This window comes from Nilaparvata lugens, chromosome 1 (assembly GCF_014356525.2).
Source record: "Nilaparvata lugens isolate BPH chromosome 1, ASM1435652v1, whole genome shotgun sequence".
In the NCBI taxonomy this organism is placed as follows: domain Eukaryota; kingdom Metazoa; phylum Arthropoda; class Insecta; order Hemiptera; family Delphacidae; genus Nilaparvata; species Nilaparvata lugens.
In genome coordinates this window covers 4,224,621-4,242,759 of record NC_052504.1, presented here as the reverse complement: position 1 = coordinate 4,242,759, position 18,139 = coordinate 4,224,621, and the positions used below count along the sequence as shown (strand labels likewise).

General features: G+C 33.5%; 1 protein-coding gene across 4 annotated transcripts in view; it reads left to right on the top strand.

Moving 5' to 3' along the window:
• Positions 1-18,139, top strand: part of LOC111050254 (oocyte zinc finger protein XlCOF6.1-like) — a 153,281-nt gene that overhangs the window by 19,788 nt on the left and 115,354 nt on the right. Inside the window, exons 5-6 of one of the 4 annotated variants that reach the window (XM_039428196.1) lie at positions 8,057-8,204; positions 13,378-15,131. In XM_039428196.1, the coding sequence (XP_039284130.1) occupies positions 8,057-8,204; positions 13,378-14,231 (1,002 nt within the window). In that variant the 3' untranslated portion in view covers positions 14,232-15,131. Of the gene's footprint in view, positions 1-6,730; positions 6,833-8,056; positions 8,205-13,377; positions 15,132-18,139 lie in introns of those variants that run through there. The other 3 variants (XM_039428189.1, XM_039428202.1, XM_039428228.1) reach the window with 3 other exon arrangements.

Sequence of the window (18,139 nt, the reverse complement as noted above, 5' to 3'; positions counted from 1 at the left end):
AGTTTATTATATGTAATAATGGCTTAATTAATGAGAGTGCTGTATGTTCAAAAACATTACATAAACATGTAATGTCTTCTTAGAATGTATGTATTCAGGGCTACTTATTTTTATTTTAAAATTACAATCATAGTACCCATTATTTAATAACGTTTTAAAAAATAACAGATTAATAATACAAATTTAAACAACTACCTACTAGTTTTGATTTAGCCTATCACACTTATTTAAAATAAATTTTTAAAACTTTTAGTTGAACGTTTATTTAAAATTCTTTTTTAAAACCTGAAGATGATGTGATTCTTTGAAACTAGTTGTTTTAATTTTTGTTTTTGAACTGTTATTTTATATCAAAAACTTTTCGAAAAAGGGTACTATGATGCTATTTTATAAATATATCAAATTGAATAATCATCAATCATTACTGATTGATAAGATGCTTTTATGGTGGTTTTACCAAATCTAATAACCTCATCCAAATTTAATAATACAGATCTAACCTCAAAATCACAAAATAACACAAATCTAACCTCAAAGATAGCAAGAACTGTCAAAACAGTTGTGCTTGGTTTCAAGGCCTTCTAGACTTTTACCTGAAGAGTAGACCGTAGGTAGAGAGTAACCAAGCCTGGAACATTGCAGACGTTTTGCCAGAGTGCAGCACAGTAGTTGGGTCAAGTGGTAGGTTGGGTCAGATGTCAATTGGGTCAGTTGGTTTTTTTGATATTCATAGAGTTGGGACAAATGGTATATTGGGTCAGATGTCTATTGGGTCAAATGGTTTCGCGGTTTCTCTCTATTTTAAAAAATTGGGTCTAGTGGTAGGTTGGGTCAAATGGGAGTTGGGTCAGTTGGTTGGGCTCCGAGAGTGCTGTATGTTCAAAAACATTACATAGCCTTGTACACACGTCCGTACAGATTCGCGCGAACAATCGTATGTACATATGCCTCAACATTCACTGTACGTCCTTGTGGACGCGATCCACGTATGCCTCAGCATTCAAAAAGCTATCTGATTTGCAGATGACACGAAGACATGGTAGATGTAGATTTTCCACAACATGACAACAATGGCGTCATTCCATCATTGAAGATAGTTATCACAAATTGCAGCAGTATCATTTTATTTCAATGACTTATATAATAAAATCAAAAATAAAACTTGACAAACGATGTTGGTGGGTTGGACGATTGTAGGTTGAAGTAAGGAAATAAATTGCTACATGATATAATATTGATAATTTCAACTTTCGTAGGTTGTCAAAACATTATCTTGTTAATATACTGAATCTAATTCAACTAGTTATCTAAACAAAAAATGATATCATCATGAGGAAAGCAATAACTCCACAAGAACGATTGGCTCTAACTTTGAGATTCTTGGCATTAGGCGATTCATTTGTTGGTTTCCAATATCTATTCTGAATCTCAAAAAAAGAAAAATTCTACAATAATTCCAGAAGTTTTGATGACCTACAAAGCACTTAACACTGTCTCACAAAATTGACAGTCTTCTTTAAGGAAATTAGCCATAAATTGAATCACAGAGAAGAGGTCAGAGAACTCATCTAATGTTTCGCTAAATGGGTGACCAGCAGTGTGGAGTGGGTGCGGAGGGGGGTAAAGTGGGTGACTAACAGTTAATTCTTCAACTCGCTACGAGAGATCAGTACCATCGACAGGCCTTCCCCGCTAATTCAGAAATCCCCCACCAACAGTTGTAGTACTCTGTCGCCTCCTCCCCTTGCTCCGCTATTGTCATTCCACATCCACATTCAACAAAATAAAAACAAGTCACGATTGGCAATTATCCAATATTACTAGTAGATGATCGGCTTGCTCTGCTCTGCTGTCTTTTCAATTTTATGAAGCACACACCATACAGTGAATCACACACTAGTACAGTAACTTCTCAGAGAGGAGAAAGGAAAATATATTTTCTGTGTGATACTACAGTACTCCATAATTTCCCTCTCAGTATTATCTCATGCTGCTGATATCAACATAAAAGCTGTTGTTCTTTTTCCAATATAGGTAATTCATAATAAGTTTGGAATTATTTTATTTCTATGAATGCATAAATAAATAAATGAATGAGTCGATTCTATTACACATTGACAAATAATCTGATAATGAGATCCTTCCAGAATAAATTTTATCAATGATTAAATTGAGGCTCCATCAATTATTGTTATACTTTTTTTCAATTCAAAGTGAAACTTCAAATCAAATAATTTATTATTAAATCACCATACCATCTATTCATATGATTAGTCCATTAATAAAAATTAAAGTCAAATAAAATTATTCTTTATATCTTCTGGATTAATTGTAACTTACTGGAAACTGGGTATACAGAAAAAAATATTTCATGCTTTTTTCTATTTGACTACTTGCTAGACAGTCATATTTATTTCTGAGTACAAAATTCATAAACTCAAATAATGAATAGATCACGAAGAAAACAGAAACCTCCATAATTTATTTCCTTTCAATAATATATTTCAAAGTAAAGAAATATAAAGTAATAATTTGTTGACAGTGTGTGATATAATATATCCCAGAATTAAAATTCAATTTAATTCAATGGAATTGACGAATGCAAATTATATAAAAATCTGCAAAATAAATAATTTACACATTCTATGAAACTTATTTAGTAATAGGCTATATCAAATAATAAATAGTCTATTATTTTGCAATTACTATAACCTACTATTAGCTATCACTATATGAAAAATTACTAATAACTACTGATACTATCCTAGCATATTATGATAATATACGGTTAAAAGAATCTATCTTTTTTCTATCTGTATGAACTTGTGACCCCCGTGGTTCAGAGAACTCGCTCAAGAACTGTTTTGCATTGTAATCTTTAAAACCCTCAACTTTTGATTATACAGAGTCTATGAAAATTAATAAAGCTGCTAAATATTTCTCTTACAATAATAATTTGACAGCAGTTTCCATTGGGAATGTTATTTGAAATGAAAAATTACTCTAAAAATATTACTCTGTCGCTTCAACATCTTTGACACTCATATGGATCCAAAATCATTTTTTTTAATGTTTGATACATGATTTCGATACATAGTTCCAAGAGAAAATAAATAGCCAAAACCGCAAATTGATAATTATATCAACCCGTATCATTTTGTTGATACAAAAGTGAAATACAATTTCTTATGCACTTTCAATGTTATTTTTATATCCTGAAAAAGGACGAAAGAGTGAGTCAATTTGTTGTCCAACGAACTTGACCTGTAAAAGGGTTCGGAGAATACGTGTTCATAATTTGAGAAGATTGATCAATTCTTTCTAAAGTTATTGTAGAACATACAGACGGACAACGACTTTGTCCTTCAGTAAGTCAAAAGTTAAAACTCATGCTAGTTCAATAATTAGTTCAATAATTAGCACCTCAAGAACATGTCATGATTAAAATTATTCCATGCTCTTTCTCAATTTTTAAGTTCAAAATCGCAATATTATGGATTAAATTAGATTGATTTAAATTTTTTCAATTATTGAATTGAAGTACATAATGTAATAAAGTTTGGATTATATTACATTTTTATAATGGACAACAGTTTATCTGGCTACTCATTCACTTATTGTTTTCTAGTTCTTGTTGATTAGAAATAAAAATTAATCCTCTTTGTAACTGGAGACGCAGCGTTCATGCGATCTGGAGAGTTGAGAGTAGCAAGTGATTAGAATAAGAAAAATGAATGTCTATGCCTCAAGCCATAAATCCTGTCAGCAGTTGTTTTGTTGGGGGGAGAGAGTGGTGTGAACTGGTTTGTTGTAGAGGGAAGTGTAGGATGCCAATGACTCCCCACTACGTCCCCCTACAACACTACTAATCAAGCTCAGACAGAAATCGTCATCTGCGTATACAAGCGCTTTCTACCGGTATAAGTGATACTACACATTAGGCGAAACAATAGTCGGTAAGAATGTTCCCTCTGATCCCTTCTCTGTGATTGAATCAAATACTTAATTGCTGCCCATTTTAAACTAACTCTGCTCATACACATGACAAAACAAGATTCTCCAAAAGTTTAGCTTCAAGATTTACCTTCAAGGGAATACTAGTTCAAAGTTTGAATAAATCTCTCTATAGATAGCCTAGCTATCTAAAACGTATAATATCATATTGAAGATTACAATTTTAATTAACAACTCTGATTGATAACATGAAACAAACACAAGATGATTTGATAGCCACAGTAAAACAATATTTGAGCTATACTTTCTTGTAGGAACCCTGTAGAGAAGCTTTTTTTACTTAAATTATGCAGTTCTAAATTTGTTAATCATGATACGAATTATATACGGTACTCCATGCATGTTTCTATTTAAATATTTGACAATCCACTTATCCTACAAAATTACAAAAATCCTACAATTTACAATATTAGTTATTGGATCACAATTTGATTTGTCATTCATTAACCTAATTCCAATGGAATTAGGTTATGACGCCTTCAATGTTTACGTTTTGCCTCACCCGTATGGCAAAATCGCGTCCACACGTACATTCAATGCTCGCCCGAGGCGCCTTTGAGCACGCCAAAATACCGACAGGGTTCCGGTTCGCCCACATGCCTCAGCGAACAGTGTCCACACGTGCGAATGCAAGCCCATACACGTATGCTCACCCGAGGCAAACGTACGTGTGTACACCGTTTACATAAACATGTAGGCTAATGTCTTCTTAGAATGTATGTATTCAGGGCTACTTATTTTTATTTTAAAATTACAATCATAGTGTCCATTATTTAATAACGTTTTAAAAAATAACAGATTAATAATACAAATTTAAACAACTACCTACTAGTTTTGATTTAGCCTATCACACTTATTTAAAATAAATTTTTAAAACTTTTAGTTGAACGTTTATTTAAAATTCTTTTTTAAAACCTGAAGATGATGTGATTCTTTGAAACTAGTTGTTTTAATTTTTGTTTTTGAACTGTTATTTTATATCAAAAACTTTTCGAAAAAAGGGTACTATGATGCTATTTTATAAATAGATCTAATGATACATCAATCAATTCAATATGGTTGGCTGCTACCACGCACTCTTATCAGCGTTTAAACCAAGGTTATTAACAAAATGTGCATTATATGCGCATTGTTAATACACTTTACAGTTTATTCAGTAGATGGGTAGACCAACATTTACTTACTTACTTGATACTTGAGATTCTCCAACTGGAAGCACATCAGCGCCGTAATCATCAATATATTTGTATACATCATCTTGCTTCATGTCGTCAGTTAAATATCTATAGTAGTAGTACCTACAACCCTATTGTTATAGAATATAGCTGACTATGCATTGTCTTCTTTATGTCTCAATTAATTATTTTCAGTTAGTTGTACTCAAACTCTTGACGAGAGCACTCGGCTCCCGAAATTCTTTAATTCGGTATTTTCTGTAGTTGTAGTGTTGATAAAGTTTCAATTTTTAAAAACTCAGTGGTGTCGTCCAATCACTTAACTGTCGATGAAATGAGGTCCTTTCTTCAAGGTTTTCTCAAAGTTTAGGGTCTCTTGGTAAGGTAGCTTTTAAGTTCTCTTTTAAACTGAGTAGTATTTTCCAATGTTTTTAATTCGTTGGGTAAGCAGTTATAGACCTTAGAACAGAGATATTCAGGTCCATGTTGAGCCAGTCTAGATTTGACTGCCAACACATGAGTATCGTCCTTCTGTCTAGTGTTGGGGTGGTGATGAAGCTGGTTTCTTAGAAAAATGTTTGGTTTTCTTCTCACCATTAAAAATGCCTCCAGGATGAAAAGAGCCGGCAGTGTAAGGATACCCGCCTCTGCAAACAAGGGTCTACAGTGCTCCAACTAGGGTTTCTTGAAGATAGTTCTTATAATTCTCTTTTGAAGTAGCAGTAATCTCTCCATATGCAGACTGTTACCCCAGAAAACAATACCATAGTTTTAGATACTTTAAAAGCAGCCATAGTAAACTTTTATAAGAACTTCTTTTTCGAGTAGTGGTTAGAGTGGACGCATCATGTAGCTGTAGCAAATGACTGTTAGTCTTGTTGATAAATATTCAATGTGTCGCTGCCAGTCTTGGCTATCGGATATAGATTTGCCTAGATATTTTATATTTTGCACTACACTCACGCTGGAACCCTCCAATTTAAGCAGAGATGAGCTTTCATGTTTTTTCTATTGTGAAACTGCAAGATTTTGGTTTTTCAACAATAACTTATTTGTATGGCACCATTTACTTACTTCTTTTAATCCGCCTTGAGCTTTGGACCAGAGACTATGTTTATTTTGGTCATATATAAGATGGCTGACATCATCTGTGAAAAGCAATATATTTCCTACAGAGACACTACAATTTATGATAAAATTGAATCCAATTTTCTTTCAACTTTTCAACTGTTGATAGCGTATGATGAAATTAGTTAAGAGTTTAATTCAGTCGCAATATTCTTTATAATATTATTGAATTTTTTTTGATCGCCTTTCATGGATCAAATAAAACTGTAGAGTAAGACATCAATGGGATCTATAGAAAATGGTCCATTCTCTAAGGGATGTATCTTGAATAATATATTTGTTGCTATTATAACAAACAGTAATAAACAAACATCAACTAATATAACCCATATTTTAATACTGAGCACTAATACTTGCTGAGTTTGATATTCGTCTATTTTTCAAGTGACACAAGCCTTCTCTTATGTTCACAGATCAAGATCGAGAAGCAGGAGGACGAATTTGGAGAATGTGAATTTGCAACTAGCAACGTCAAAGATGAGTCATCCTCACACAATGGTTCAACTTCCAATCAGGCATGTATTCTATCTTGACTAGAATAAATAAGTTATGCAGTTTAGATTGTTATTTTTTCATCAAATTATAATTAAAACTTAATGCTGAATGAAAACTTTTCTTCCAGTTTCGGCAGAAGAACAGTATGAAAATGCAAAATTGTTGAAATTTCTATCAAAAAGCCAAAGTAATCTTTAGTAGGCTTTTAATAAAGGAAATAATCGGCTCATACAAGTAGAGATAGGAAAAACATGAATGATGCATCATCACGTCTCAACTACTGATCTGATTAACTTGAAATTTTGCATATAGATTCCTAATTTACTTAGAATGGTTATAGGCCCATGTTCAGTTCTTCAAGATTCCAGAACGTCAAGTTTTCAGTTTGTCAAGTGCTTCAAACAGGCACTTACAGAGCACAGGTCACCAGCTTATTATTATTATTATTAGCGCATGGCTTGAATTGTGGAGAGTCTCACAGGGAGACCAAATTGTTTATAATAGATAGATAGAATTGTATTTCCATCAAATTCAAGGATCAAAATCAATGTCTATATCGCAATATTGTCAATAACATTACAAGTGTATGAATAGAGAAGAAAGTCCTTACTTTATTGTTATACAATAAGTTGTAAGTATTTTGACTAGCATTCTTGTCTGTTTTCTGTTCACACCCACCAAACTAGCAATCAGTTTATCTTAATCTAGAGAGCAGAACTTGATGGCTGCTATTCCAACTTCAACTACCCCTCACTCTTCCAGTGCACAGTAGAACCTCTTGCCAGTCCAGGTGTACTGCAGAGTGCAGACGAATATCTGTACAGTTATAGCTCTTTGGCAAACCTTAACGTGAATGGCTGGCCTTGCAATTTCATAATCTTTGAAAAACATTACAATTACTATCATTGAACTGGAATATTAATGTGATATAAATCAAGACAGCAGTCAAATTCAGTTGTTCCTTCACGACTAAGGCTCAACTCACACTTACGCGACTCAGGTCGAGAAGAGACTCGACTCTAGTCAATAGCATGTGTTTCCAAATGGTGACACTCAGACTAGTCGATTCTAGTCTCCGCGACGTCATCATTTAAAAACACATGCTATCGACTAGAGTTGAGTCTCTTCTCGACCTAAGTCACATAAGTTTGATTTGAGCCTTACAGTACCAATATTTGTGTCTTTCACATGAGGTGTAACAATAATCGATTATCTTCTCATTGTTTGTAATGTCAATATTGCAGATGGCGAGAGTTAAGCAGGAGAATGATAGCAGCCAAGAACCAGCGCCAGAGTGCAGCACTGCATGCTCTCCAACTCATGATGATGTCAGCCAACAACATTATCTAATCCCTGGATATAATCTAATATTCATCAAAGAGGAAGAATATGGTGAGATTCAAGTTATTATTTCATTCATCTTTATTCCTCAATGATACTAATACATAACACTTTATTCTAAAAGGAAGAAAATAGGAAATGAAGGAATAATTATGTAGGGTAATGGCTATCAGATGTGGCTGCCATAGCAACAGTTATAGGTATAAGTTGCATTTATACACATTTCTTCAATAATTTGATTGTATGGAGGGAATATTGTGGTATATTATATATCACTATATACATAGTGGTGTTGACAACATCAACGTCTTATTCTTTTATTCTTTCAATAAATTGCCCTTCACTTGATTACTTGTGTTCACTACAGATTATCATCCTATTTCCAGCAAAACTGGTATGCAATAATGTGCTGTGTTTGCCAATTGTAGTCATGTTGCTCTTCTGAGTAGTCGATGAATAGTGGGTACCCCACTCATCAAACTAGAGCTGACAATTCCATGTCAGTTTATAGTTTTAGTTTTAATGCACATTTCTTACAGTTTGTGTCAAAACACAGGTAAAACTTCCTATTCATTTAACAGTATTTTCATGTTTTGAAACAAAAAAGATAGGCAGTCATATACATAACCAATCATTTTCTGATAATTCAATCTATATGTTTTTTTTTCTTTTTAGATTACGTCCTAAAGACTCCAGTCATGGAGTATAAGACAAGTCATGTTATTACATAATAATTCTAACACTAAGTAGTTCAACCTAGTTTAGGTTTGAAAGGAATTCTTGTACACTATAAAAAGCTTTATCAACTAAATATTTTTTCATTTGTTTTTTGAAAATCTTCAAATTATCATTACTTTTCAAGATTTGTGGTAGCTTGTTATAAAATTTCCTACCATATAATCTGGTTTTTGTTCAAATAACCTACTATTGTGACCCATTATATGATAATCTGCTCTGTTTCACGTATTATACTCATGAACATCTGAATTCTGGATCACACCACTCGTTTTCACATGCATTACAACTTCATATACATACAAAGATGGCACAGTTAATAGACCAAGCTTTTTAAATAAAGGCCTACAAGAGTCTAACCTATTCACTTTCTCTATACATCTGAGTGCCTTCTTTTGAATCTTAAACACTCTGTCCATATTTTGTTGAGATGAATTACCCCATACTAAAATAGCATACCTAATATGAGATAGTATAAGTCCATGATAAGCAGTTAACAATAGTTTTTTATCATTCAGCCTAGCAAGCTGCCGCAGGACAAATACCCCAGATGATATCTTATTACATATCCTCTCAATGTAAGGATGCCATGTTAATTTCCTGTCCAATAAAATTCCCAAGAATGCTACTTTCTCTTCTTGGTCTAATTCATTTTCCTCTACAAACACATTTACTTCTCTATCCTCTACTGAATTATATTTACTTTTGAATTGTAGGAATTGACATTTCTTACTATTTATTGTTAATTGCCTTTGCTTCAAGAATTGGACAATTGACTGTACTCCAGTAAAAGCATTTATTTCTAGACTATCTAATAAATAATTGTTAAAGATAAGCGATGTGTCATCAGCAAACAACAGAGCTCTGTGATCTTTTAACTCTTTTGGTAATTGGTTCACATACAACAGAAACAGTAAGGGACCCAGAATTGAGCCTTGAGGTACTCCAGCCTGGACCTCCAGTTTTTGAGATTTATTTTTTACTATTTCATTCCCATCCACCTTGGTAAGCTCAACACACTGGTTTCTACCTATGAGATATGATTCAAACCATTTTAGTTCTATACCATTCACACCTACAGTTTTTAGTATTTCCAATAATATTCTATGGTTCACACAATCAAAAGCTTTGGATAAATCAAGAAATATTGCGGCTGCCTTCTCACCTGAATCTATTATATCTATTAGTCTTTCAACAAGGGATACTATTGCAGTCTTAGTAGATTTCCCTTTCTGGAACCCATGCTGTTCATCACATATGAAATTAATTTCTTCCAGGTGCATCAATAGCCTATTTAAAACTACTCTTTCAAAAATTTTACTTATTACATTTAGAATACTAATGGGTCTATAATTTTCAACTCTTTCAGAATCACCGCTCTTGAAAATTGGCAAAATTTTTCCTTGTTTCAGATCATCAGGGAAAATACCCTGCTCTAGTGAAGTATTAAGGAGATGCAATAAAGGGTCCAGTAATTCATTTTCACATTCTTTTAAAATTTTGCTTTAGACCCCATCCAATCCTACTGTTTTTTTGTTATTCAAATTTTTTATTATTCTTGACAACTCATCTCTTGATAATGGATGAAATTTAAATACCTTTTCAATTGGCTCAGCATTTAATGTAGTTGTATTATAAGTATTAGTGTTCAGTGACTTTTGGAGATTATATGCAACCTGTTGATAATATTTATTGAAAAAGTTACAAATGTCTATACTATCATCCATATAATTTCCATGTTCATCGATTATCCTAGGGACATTAGTAACAGTATCCTTTTGAGCTGCTCTCCTATTTCTATTAATTACCTCCCAAACAGCAGAGTTAAAATTGGTACTAGTTGTTAATATTTCAGCTGTTTTCTTACACTTAGCTTTCCTCACTTCTTTTGCATAGTTTTTCTTTAGACATTTGTATTTGACCTCACTCGGAACATCCCTCACTAATTTAAATTCCTCATAAGCTTCCCTAACAATATTTCTTTGAGTAAGGATATCTTTAGTTATCCATTCATCTACTTTGTTTAATTTACTTTTTACTTTGACTTTTTTTATCGGACAGCATACACTAATGTGAAATCTTAGAGTATCAATGAATTGCTTATATTTGTAATTTAGGTTACAACTGTTATAAACACTACTCCAATTTTCTTGAAGCAGTTCCTGCTTCAAACAATTCATATTTCCTAGCTCATATTGCTGAATTTCTTTCACAAAAGTTTTTTTTCTGCTTGGATTCTGGCCCTGCAACTTAACATCTAAAATTTGATAGTTATGATCTGATAGATCTGAGCTACCTAACCTGACATTACAACCCTCTATATTTGTGAGGATATTATCAATAATTGTCTGTGAAGTTCGAGTTACTCTTGTATATTCTTGGACCTTAATTTCTAAATTATTCATATTAATAATATCTCTAATATTCTCTGTCATTTTATCCTGCCTGGCAAAATCGGTATTGAAATCTCCTACCACTATAACATTTGTGAAACGAGCGGTTGTAATTTCCAAAAGTGTATGGAGCAGCTCACAAAATTTTTGCCAGTCTCCATTTGGTGACCTATAGATACCTAACACTGCTACCTCAAATCGATCATCAATTTTTAACCTTAGTCCCGTCACCTCTAAATCCATCTCAACAGAAAATCTCTTAACAAAATCCAGTTCATAAGTTTGGGTATGTTTAGCATTGCTAGTGAATATACATACACCACCACTTCTATGAGCTACTCTACAAAATTCTGATCTCAGTGAATAGCCTGGAATCCTAACCTGATTTATTTCCTTTATTTTTAAGCCATGCTCTGTGAAAATAACAATGTCAGGATCCTGCTGTTTAAGAAATACTTCTAATCTGTCAATTTTGTTGCGAAGATACTGAATATTTTGATGATAAATACTAAAAACCTTACCATCTTGTGCTACTCTATCTCTAGCATTTGTAGCTATTTCCCTTTCCCTGTTTTGAGCCAATTTACTAAAAAATCGTTATTTGTTTTTTTGACTGTTTTTAAACCAGAGGATTGCAAACGGCTTTCAATCAGCTCTGCCAATCTATTACAGAAGATTATTTTGCCAGATCGATTTAGATGCAACCCATGATTAGTGAAGTTATGTCTTTTCAGCCTTTCATTTAGAAAACAAATCCCCAGTTCTTTAGAATTCTTATTTTTTAGGCTGTTGATTGTATTATGGATTGATTTGTTTGTCGAATTGATTGCTTCATTTAATTCTGGCCTATCAAACCTATTAGGAATAGTACTTATTATTAAGTTTGTTTTTTTGCTGAGTGGCACAATTTCCTTGATTTTTTCTGTTACTTGAGGAAGATGATTCAAGTTAGGTTCATTTATATTATTTGAGCCACCCAGTACAATTAGATAGTCATTTTCATCAAAGTCTTTAGTTTGTTCCCTAGCTGACTCTACAACTGCATTAATTGATGCACTTGGCTTGAAAAAACATTGGACATCAAATTTGTTTTTTAATCTTTTATCAAGGAGATCACTGCAATCACGTCCATGACTGGATGTCAGTAGCAGAACTCTCCCTCTCCTATCTTTATTTCCCTCAGCTATATTTTTGGTTGCTGTCTTCAAAACCTCACTGTACGTTTTATTTTGACCATTTTCAGAGCATTTCCCATCATTTAGGTTAGATTCTATTTTTTTGCATTTGGATGGAGGTTCTATCATACATTTAGTATTATCAAATTTAGATTTTAGTTTCTTTATTTCCTCTGACATTAGACTACATTGATTTTTTAGATTTAGTATTTCTTTTTTATGGTCTTCATCTTGTAATTTTATAATCAGTTCCAAAGATTTAATTTCTTCTACCATCCCTAACCTTCCTTCCTCAGACGTTTTTAGAGTTACTTCTAATTGGTTTTTTAAATTAGTGTGGCTACTTTGTAGTTGAGCAACTTTTTCGGCTAAAGTAGTTTGAAGAACTGGGGTTTTTGGTTTTGGCATTTTTGAATTTTGGTTTTGGGAACGCATAAGTACTCCCGCTATGTTTACATTTCTATTATTAACCTTCGGTGTTCTACTTAAGCTCATCTTCCTATCTAAGAAATTATATTACTTGCAATAATAATAATTGATTTATAAATGATAGGATTTTAATTTGTTTATAATTTTAGTCAAGTAAACTATCTATGTTTATTTTTAAATCTCGAAAACCTAACCTCAAACTAACCTCTAAACGGTGTTTGGCTTATTAAAATAGAATTGAGAATTAAAATCTGAAACAAAATGATAAAATGTGATCAAGAAACAATTAATAATGAAATAAACACAAAATTTGTACTTATCCGTGACTATTTATAACACAAAATCTTCCAAAACCCAGGAGCGAAATTATGTAGTACTTTCATTCACAACCTCTCAAGGTCAAATCCAGTATTTGCACTATAAATTTTATCATTGCTACATTGTCTTTATTCTGCTTTAATCATTTACAAGTTGCATTATTGGTGTTTGCAGTTGAGCAAGAGGCAGAAGGATGTTCAGTGGAGAGTGAACCGGAGATGTGGCCTTCAAACTGCAGCACATCTGAAACTGCCAATGCAACAGAAGTGGGTGAACTGAATGCACATTCAATCTCTCCCATGGAAGAGTGCACTGAGCCATCTTTGGCTGGCAAAAAGATCAAGCTTTACAGCTGTGCTGACTGCAGCTTTGAAACTACACAGTTCAGTCATTTGAAGAGACACATGAGAAAACACACAGGGGAAAAGCCTTTCAGTTGTGAGTTATGTGACTATAAAAGTGCTTGGTCAAATGCTTTGAAATTACATATCAGAAGACATACAGGAGAAACACCTTTCTGCTGTAAGTATTGTGACTATAAATGTGCTCAATCAACTCATTTGAAGATACATATCAGAACACATACAGGAGAAACACCTTTTAGCTGCGAGTATTGTGACTATAAATGTGCTACTGCAGGGAATTTGAAATCACATATCAAAACACATACAGGAGAAACACCTTTCATCTGCGAGTATTGTGGCTATAATTGTGCTCAATCAAGTGATTTGATAAAACATGTCAGAAAACATACAGGAGAAACACCTTTCAGCTGCGAGTATTGTGATTATAAATGTGCTCAATCTGCTACTTTGAAGAATCATATCAGAACACATACAGGAGAAACGCCTTTCAGCTGCGAGTATTGTGATTATAAATGTGCTCAATCTGCTTCTTTGAAGAATCATATCAGAACACATACAGGAGAAACACCTTTCAGCTGCAAGTTTTGTGACTATAAATGTGCTCGATCAACTAATTTGAAGAGACATATAAGAACACATAGAGGAGAAACAACTACTAGCTGAAAATTTGTGACTTCATGTGTACTCATTTAAATTAATTTTACTGTGTTTCTTAGGGTGGTCACTAATAACTGGACAAGTGTGTTGAACATGAGTGTATACTCATGTCGCCATTCATTGTAGTGTCATCACAGCTAAAGGCTTCAAACAACGTTTTTTGAGGTTCTGTGTATTGGCCCACACCTTGACTCTATTCAAATTTCCAGGGTCACCCTGGGCTGGTGTCTGTGGAGGGGCGGAGTTGGGGATGCTGCTCACAGTGTGGTGTGTGCCGGGCGGTGGTTGGAGCGGCCTTTTGGGGACGGCTGGGCTCCCCGCGGTGTTCGGTGTCCTCCAGATACACCACGGTTGTCATCTGACAAGACTCAAATTCTCTCCTTTCTGAGAGGTGGTAGGCCATGCTTTCGCACTACCTGGAAGGAGGGGAGTCGCTAGGAGTGGTGGAAGAGTAGTGGCAGTCATCACTGTCCTTGTAGTGCATGGCAACAGTTCAAAACTTATCAGAAATGGTCCAGGTGTTTTCCGGACCTCAAATGAGCCTCTGTGGCTGATTCCGGTTTGCCTCCAGATCAATTGGTGTTCGGTTCGTCCTCTTAGGGACCCCTACGGGTGGCAAAAGGTCACCTAACCTGTTTTTTCTAATAAATTTATAATACAAACTCGAATAGTGCAGCAAAGAAAAAATAAATTTGGAGATACAAAAACCTAACCTAAACAAATTTTGCTGGAAGCCTTTCGCTTTGATGACACAACAATCTCTGACAATATGTGTATCATGCATGTCTTACCGTTAGTGGCCAGCCTCATGAAATCAACCTTGCACTTTCCATTACCTACTCACAAGCATTACCTGCTCACATGGTCATCATCCACAATAAAATAATCAAGTCATTCAATAAATAGTATCATGTTGATATTTTGCCCCACCATCAACTCAATGTCATGCAGCTTGATCGTCTGCTTCCCCCTCAATAGCTCTCCTATAGTGAGGTCCACGTTATAATGGGAGTATTTGATTAACATTGGTTTTGCTTCCCCTGTGTATCATTCATCAAAGCAGAAAGCGCTATTATTTTCTAGCTCTGCAGCATTGCCAGATCATTTTTTTATAATATCATATTATCTATGATTGCAACATGAAAAATAACATTCAAAATATATTGTATACTTGTTAAAAAGGAGCAACTTCCATTTTTCAATCATTCGAATATTTTATTAATTCTATCATTAACTTATCACAACCTAAAAGTAAAGATTGTCAGGTGATTCAGGTTTCAGAAACCGGGGACTTTCAAAAATCATTTTTCTTCAAACAAAGACCTACATGAGTATCTAAAAGGTATACTAAAATGAGTATCTATTTTTAGGTGGACTCACTCCAACATATAATTCTCTTTTGTGATGCGTGACATGCTCCCCTATAGGGTACAGCAGTGACTCAGCAGCAATGGTAAACCAGAATCACCTCTTCTCTATCTAGCACTCTGCTGAGCCTCAACATTGCTTTCAATTCAATTCCTTTGAAAAGATTCAACATGAGATGATCAAGTCAGTCCCTGATCCAGAGCAACCCCCTACAGATTGGTAGCACCAGATGATAGCAGCTCATTGATTTGAACTTCACATTCCAATGGATTACCTGGCAATCGATGAATTGAGAATTCAATGAAAAGCCATATCGATTTTTGTTTGTATGATATTTTGCTGTCCTTATGAATTATATAAGATTAAATGGAACTTGAAAAATATTATTTGTTTAATCTAAATGGAAATTGATCCAATAGAATTGATAAGGGCGGCAAAATATGGAACAAACAAAAATCGATGTGTGTGTGCAGGGCTTAACAGTGATCTCCAACTCATTAATTGAATGTGTTTTATGGTTTTTTCTTCAACTTATAATCTTGTCCATATGCCTGGGTGGTTGCGATATTTGATTTATACATCATGTAGTACAAACAGGGATTTGATATTACTAAAAATACTGAGCCTCGTTCCAAGGTCAATTGTTTGTTTTAGGATAGGTTTTGAATGGCAACTGTTCAATTTGTGTAAGCTGAGAAAAGATGTGACATCACACTGCCTATAATATTATTAGCTAAGATGAGAATTCATAGATATGGTTGGGGTTAGTTTAGGTGTACAGATTGTAATGCAATTAGACTTTTTTAATAATTTTTTACTAGCCCAATGTAAAAACAGTCAAATCAGGCATTCCTTTTGGAACATATATTACATCCACTGTTCCATCAGATCTTTTTGAAAAAAATCTTAAAGAATAAACAACCGTACCTACCTTTTATATAATTTAGCAATAAGTCATTAGCATTTTCTAATTCGAATTATTCCTTCCAAAAAAAAACTGGAAAAATTTATTAACTTTAATGATATTGTTTTATTTATATTAATAAAAGTAGTTTATTTAAAAATGTAGCAAGTTTATTCATTGAAGAAATTTATTCTCTTTACAATAATGTACCATAATCACATTACATGATTATAGGTATAATGTTTTTGAACATACAGCACTCTCATATAAATAATACAGCAAATATTATTTATGAATAAGAATTAACGAACTATATGGTAAATAGTGGTATATTCCATATGGTATATAGTTCGTAAATTCTCATTCATAAATGATATTTGCTGTATTATATAATATGAGAGTGCTGTTTGTTCAAAAACATTACAGTACATAAACATGAAATGTCTCATGTATTATTAAAATGGTGGCACCATCTCTGAGTGAAATTGGTAAATTGTATGTATGTAATGCATGTATTCATGGCTACTTTTTTAAAATAACATTATAGTACCCTTTTTTCGAAAACTTTTAATATAAGATAACAAGTTATCAAGGACTTAATACTTGCTAACATTAACAATGATGAAATATACAACAGGAACAGTTTCAGAGAAAAGGTTGAAAAATGGGAAGTTAAACCAGAGATGACTGTGCCAAGAGTGGGAACAAAATGGAGTGAAGCAAGGAAAGCGGAGTTCTCACTGAAAATGAAAAACTGGTGGATTGATAAAAAGAACAAGAAAAACAAAAAATGAACCAAATTTTGCTCAGCGTCTTCCATCTGGGAGCTTGACGGCTAATAATAATAATAATAATAATAATAGATAACAAGTTAAAACACAAATTTAAATAACTAGTTTAGAATTAGAATATCATGCTTATTTGAAATATAATTTTAAAAACTTTTAGTTGAACGCTCATTTTAAATTTATTTTGAAAAGCTGAAGATGATTTGATACATTGAAAATAGGCTATAGTGAGGTCCACGTTATAATGGCAGTGGATAAAGACAGAAGAACAGCGTTGCCTATGCTCTGCCTTAATTTATTATATTTCTAAATGTTCAAAAACAGAGATGGCATCGTTGCGGAGACAGAAAATGATAGTACTACCTGCTTTGTCAAATGATAGACAAGGATAGCAACATCAAATACTGTCATTATAACGTGGACCTCACTATAGGAGAACAGCGTTGCTGATTCTCTGCCTTGCCAGATTATATTTCTACATTGTTGAATAACGATCTTGTAGCGTTGTGGAGCTAGAAAAGTATAGCGCTATCTTCTTTTTCGAATGATAGACGAGGATAGCAGATCCAATGTTGATCAAATACTGACATTATAACGTGAACCGCACTATTATAGTTGTTTTTCTCGCTTTCTTACAAGATGGCGGATTTTTGAGACTGAATACTAGCCGAGTTACCACTCTGTACTCTGTATGTATTCTGTGATAAAGCTCTGAAAGTGGAAGGTAAGCTTTGGATTTTACTAATGTAACTTATTATTATGAAAATTTACTCGAAATCTTTAATAATCAAATGCAGAAGATAAATATTTACTTTACAATATTCATTGTTGGTCTATATGTTTTTGTCCTATTA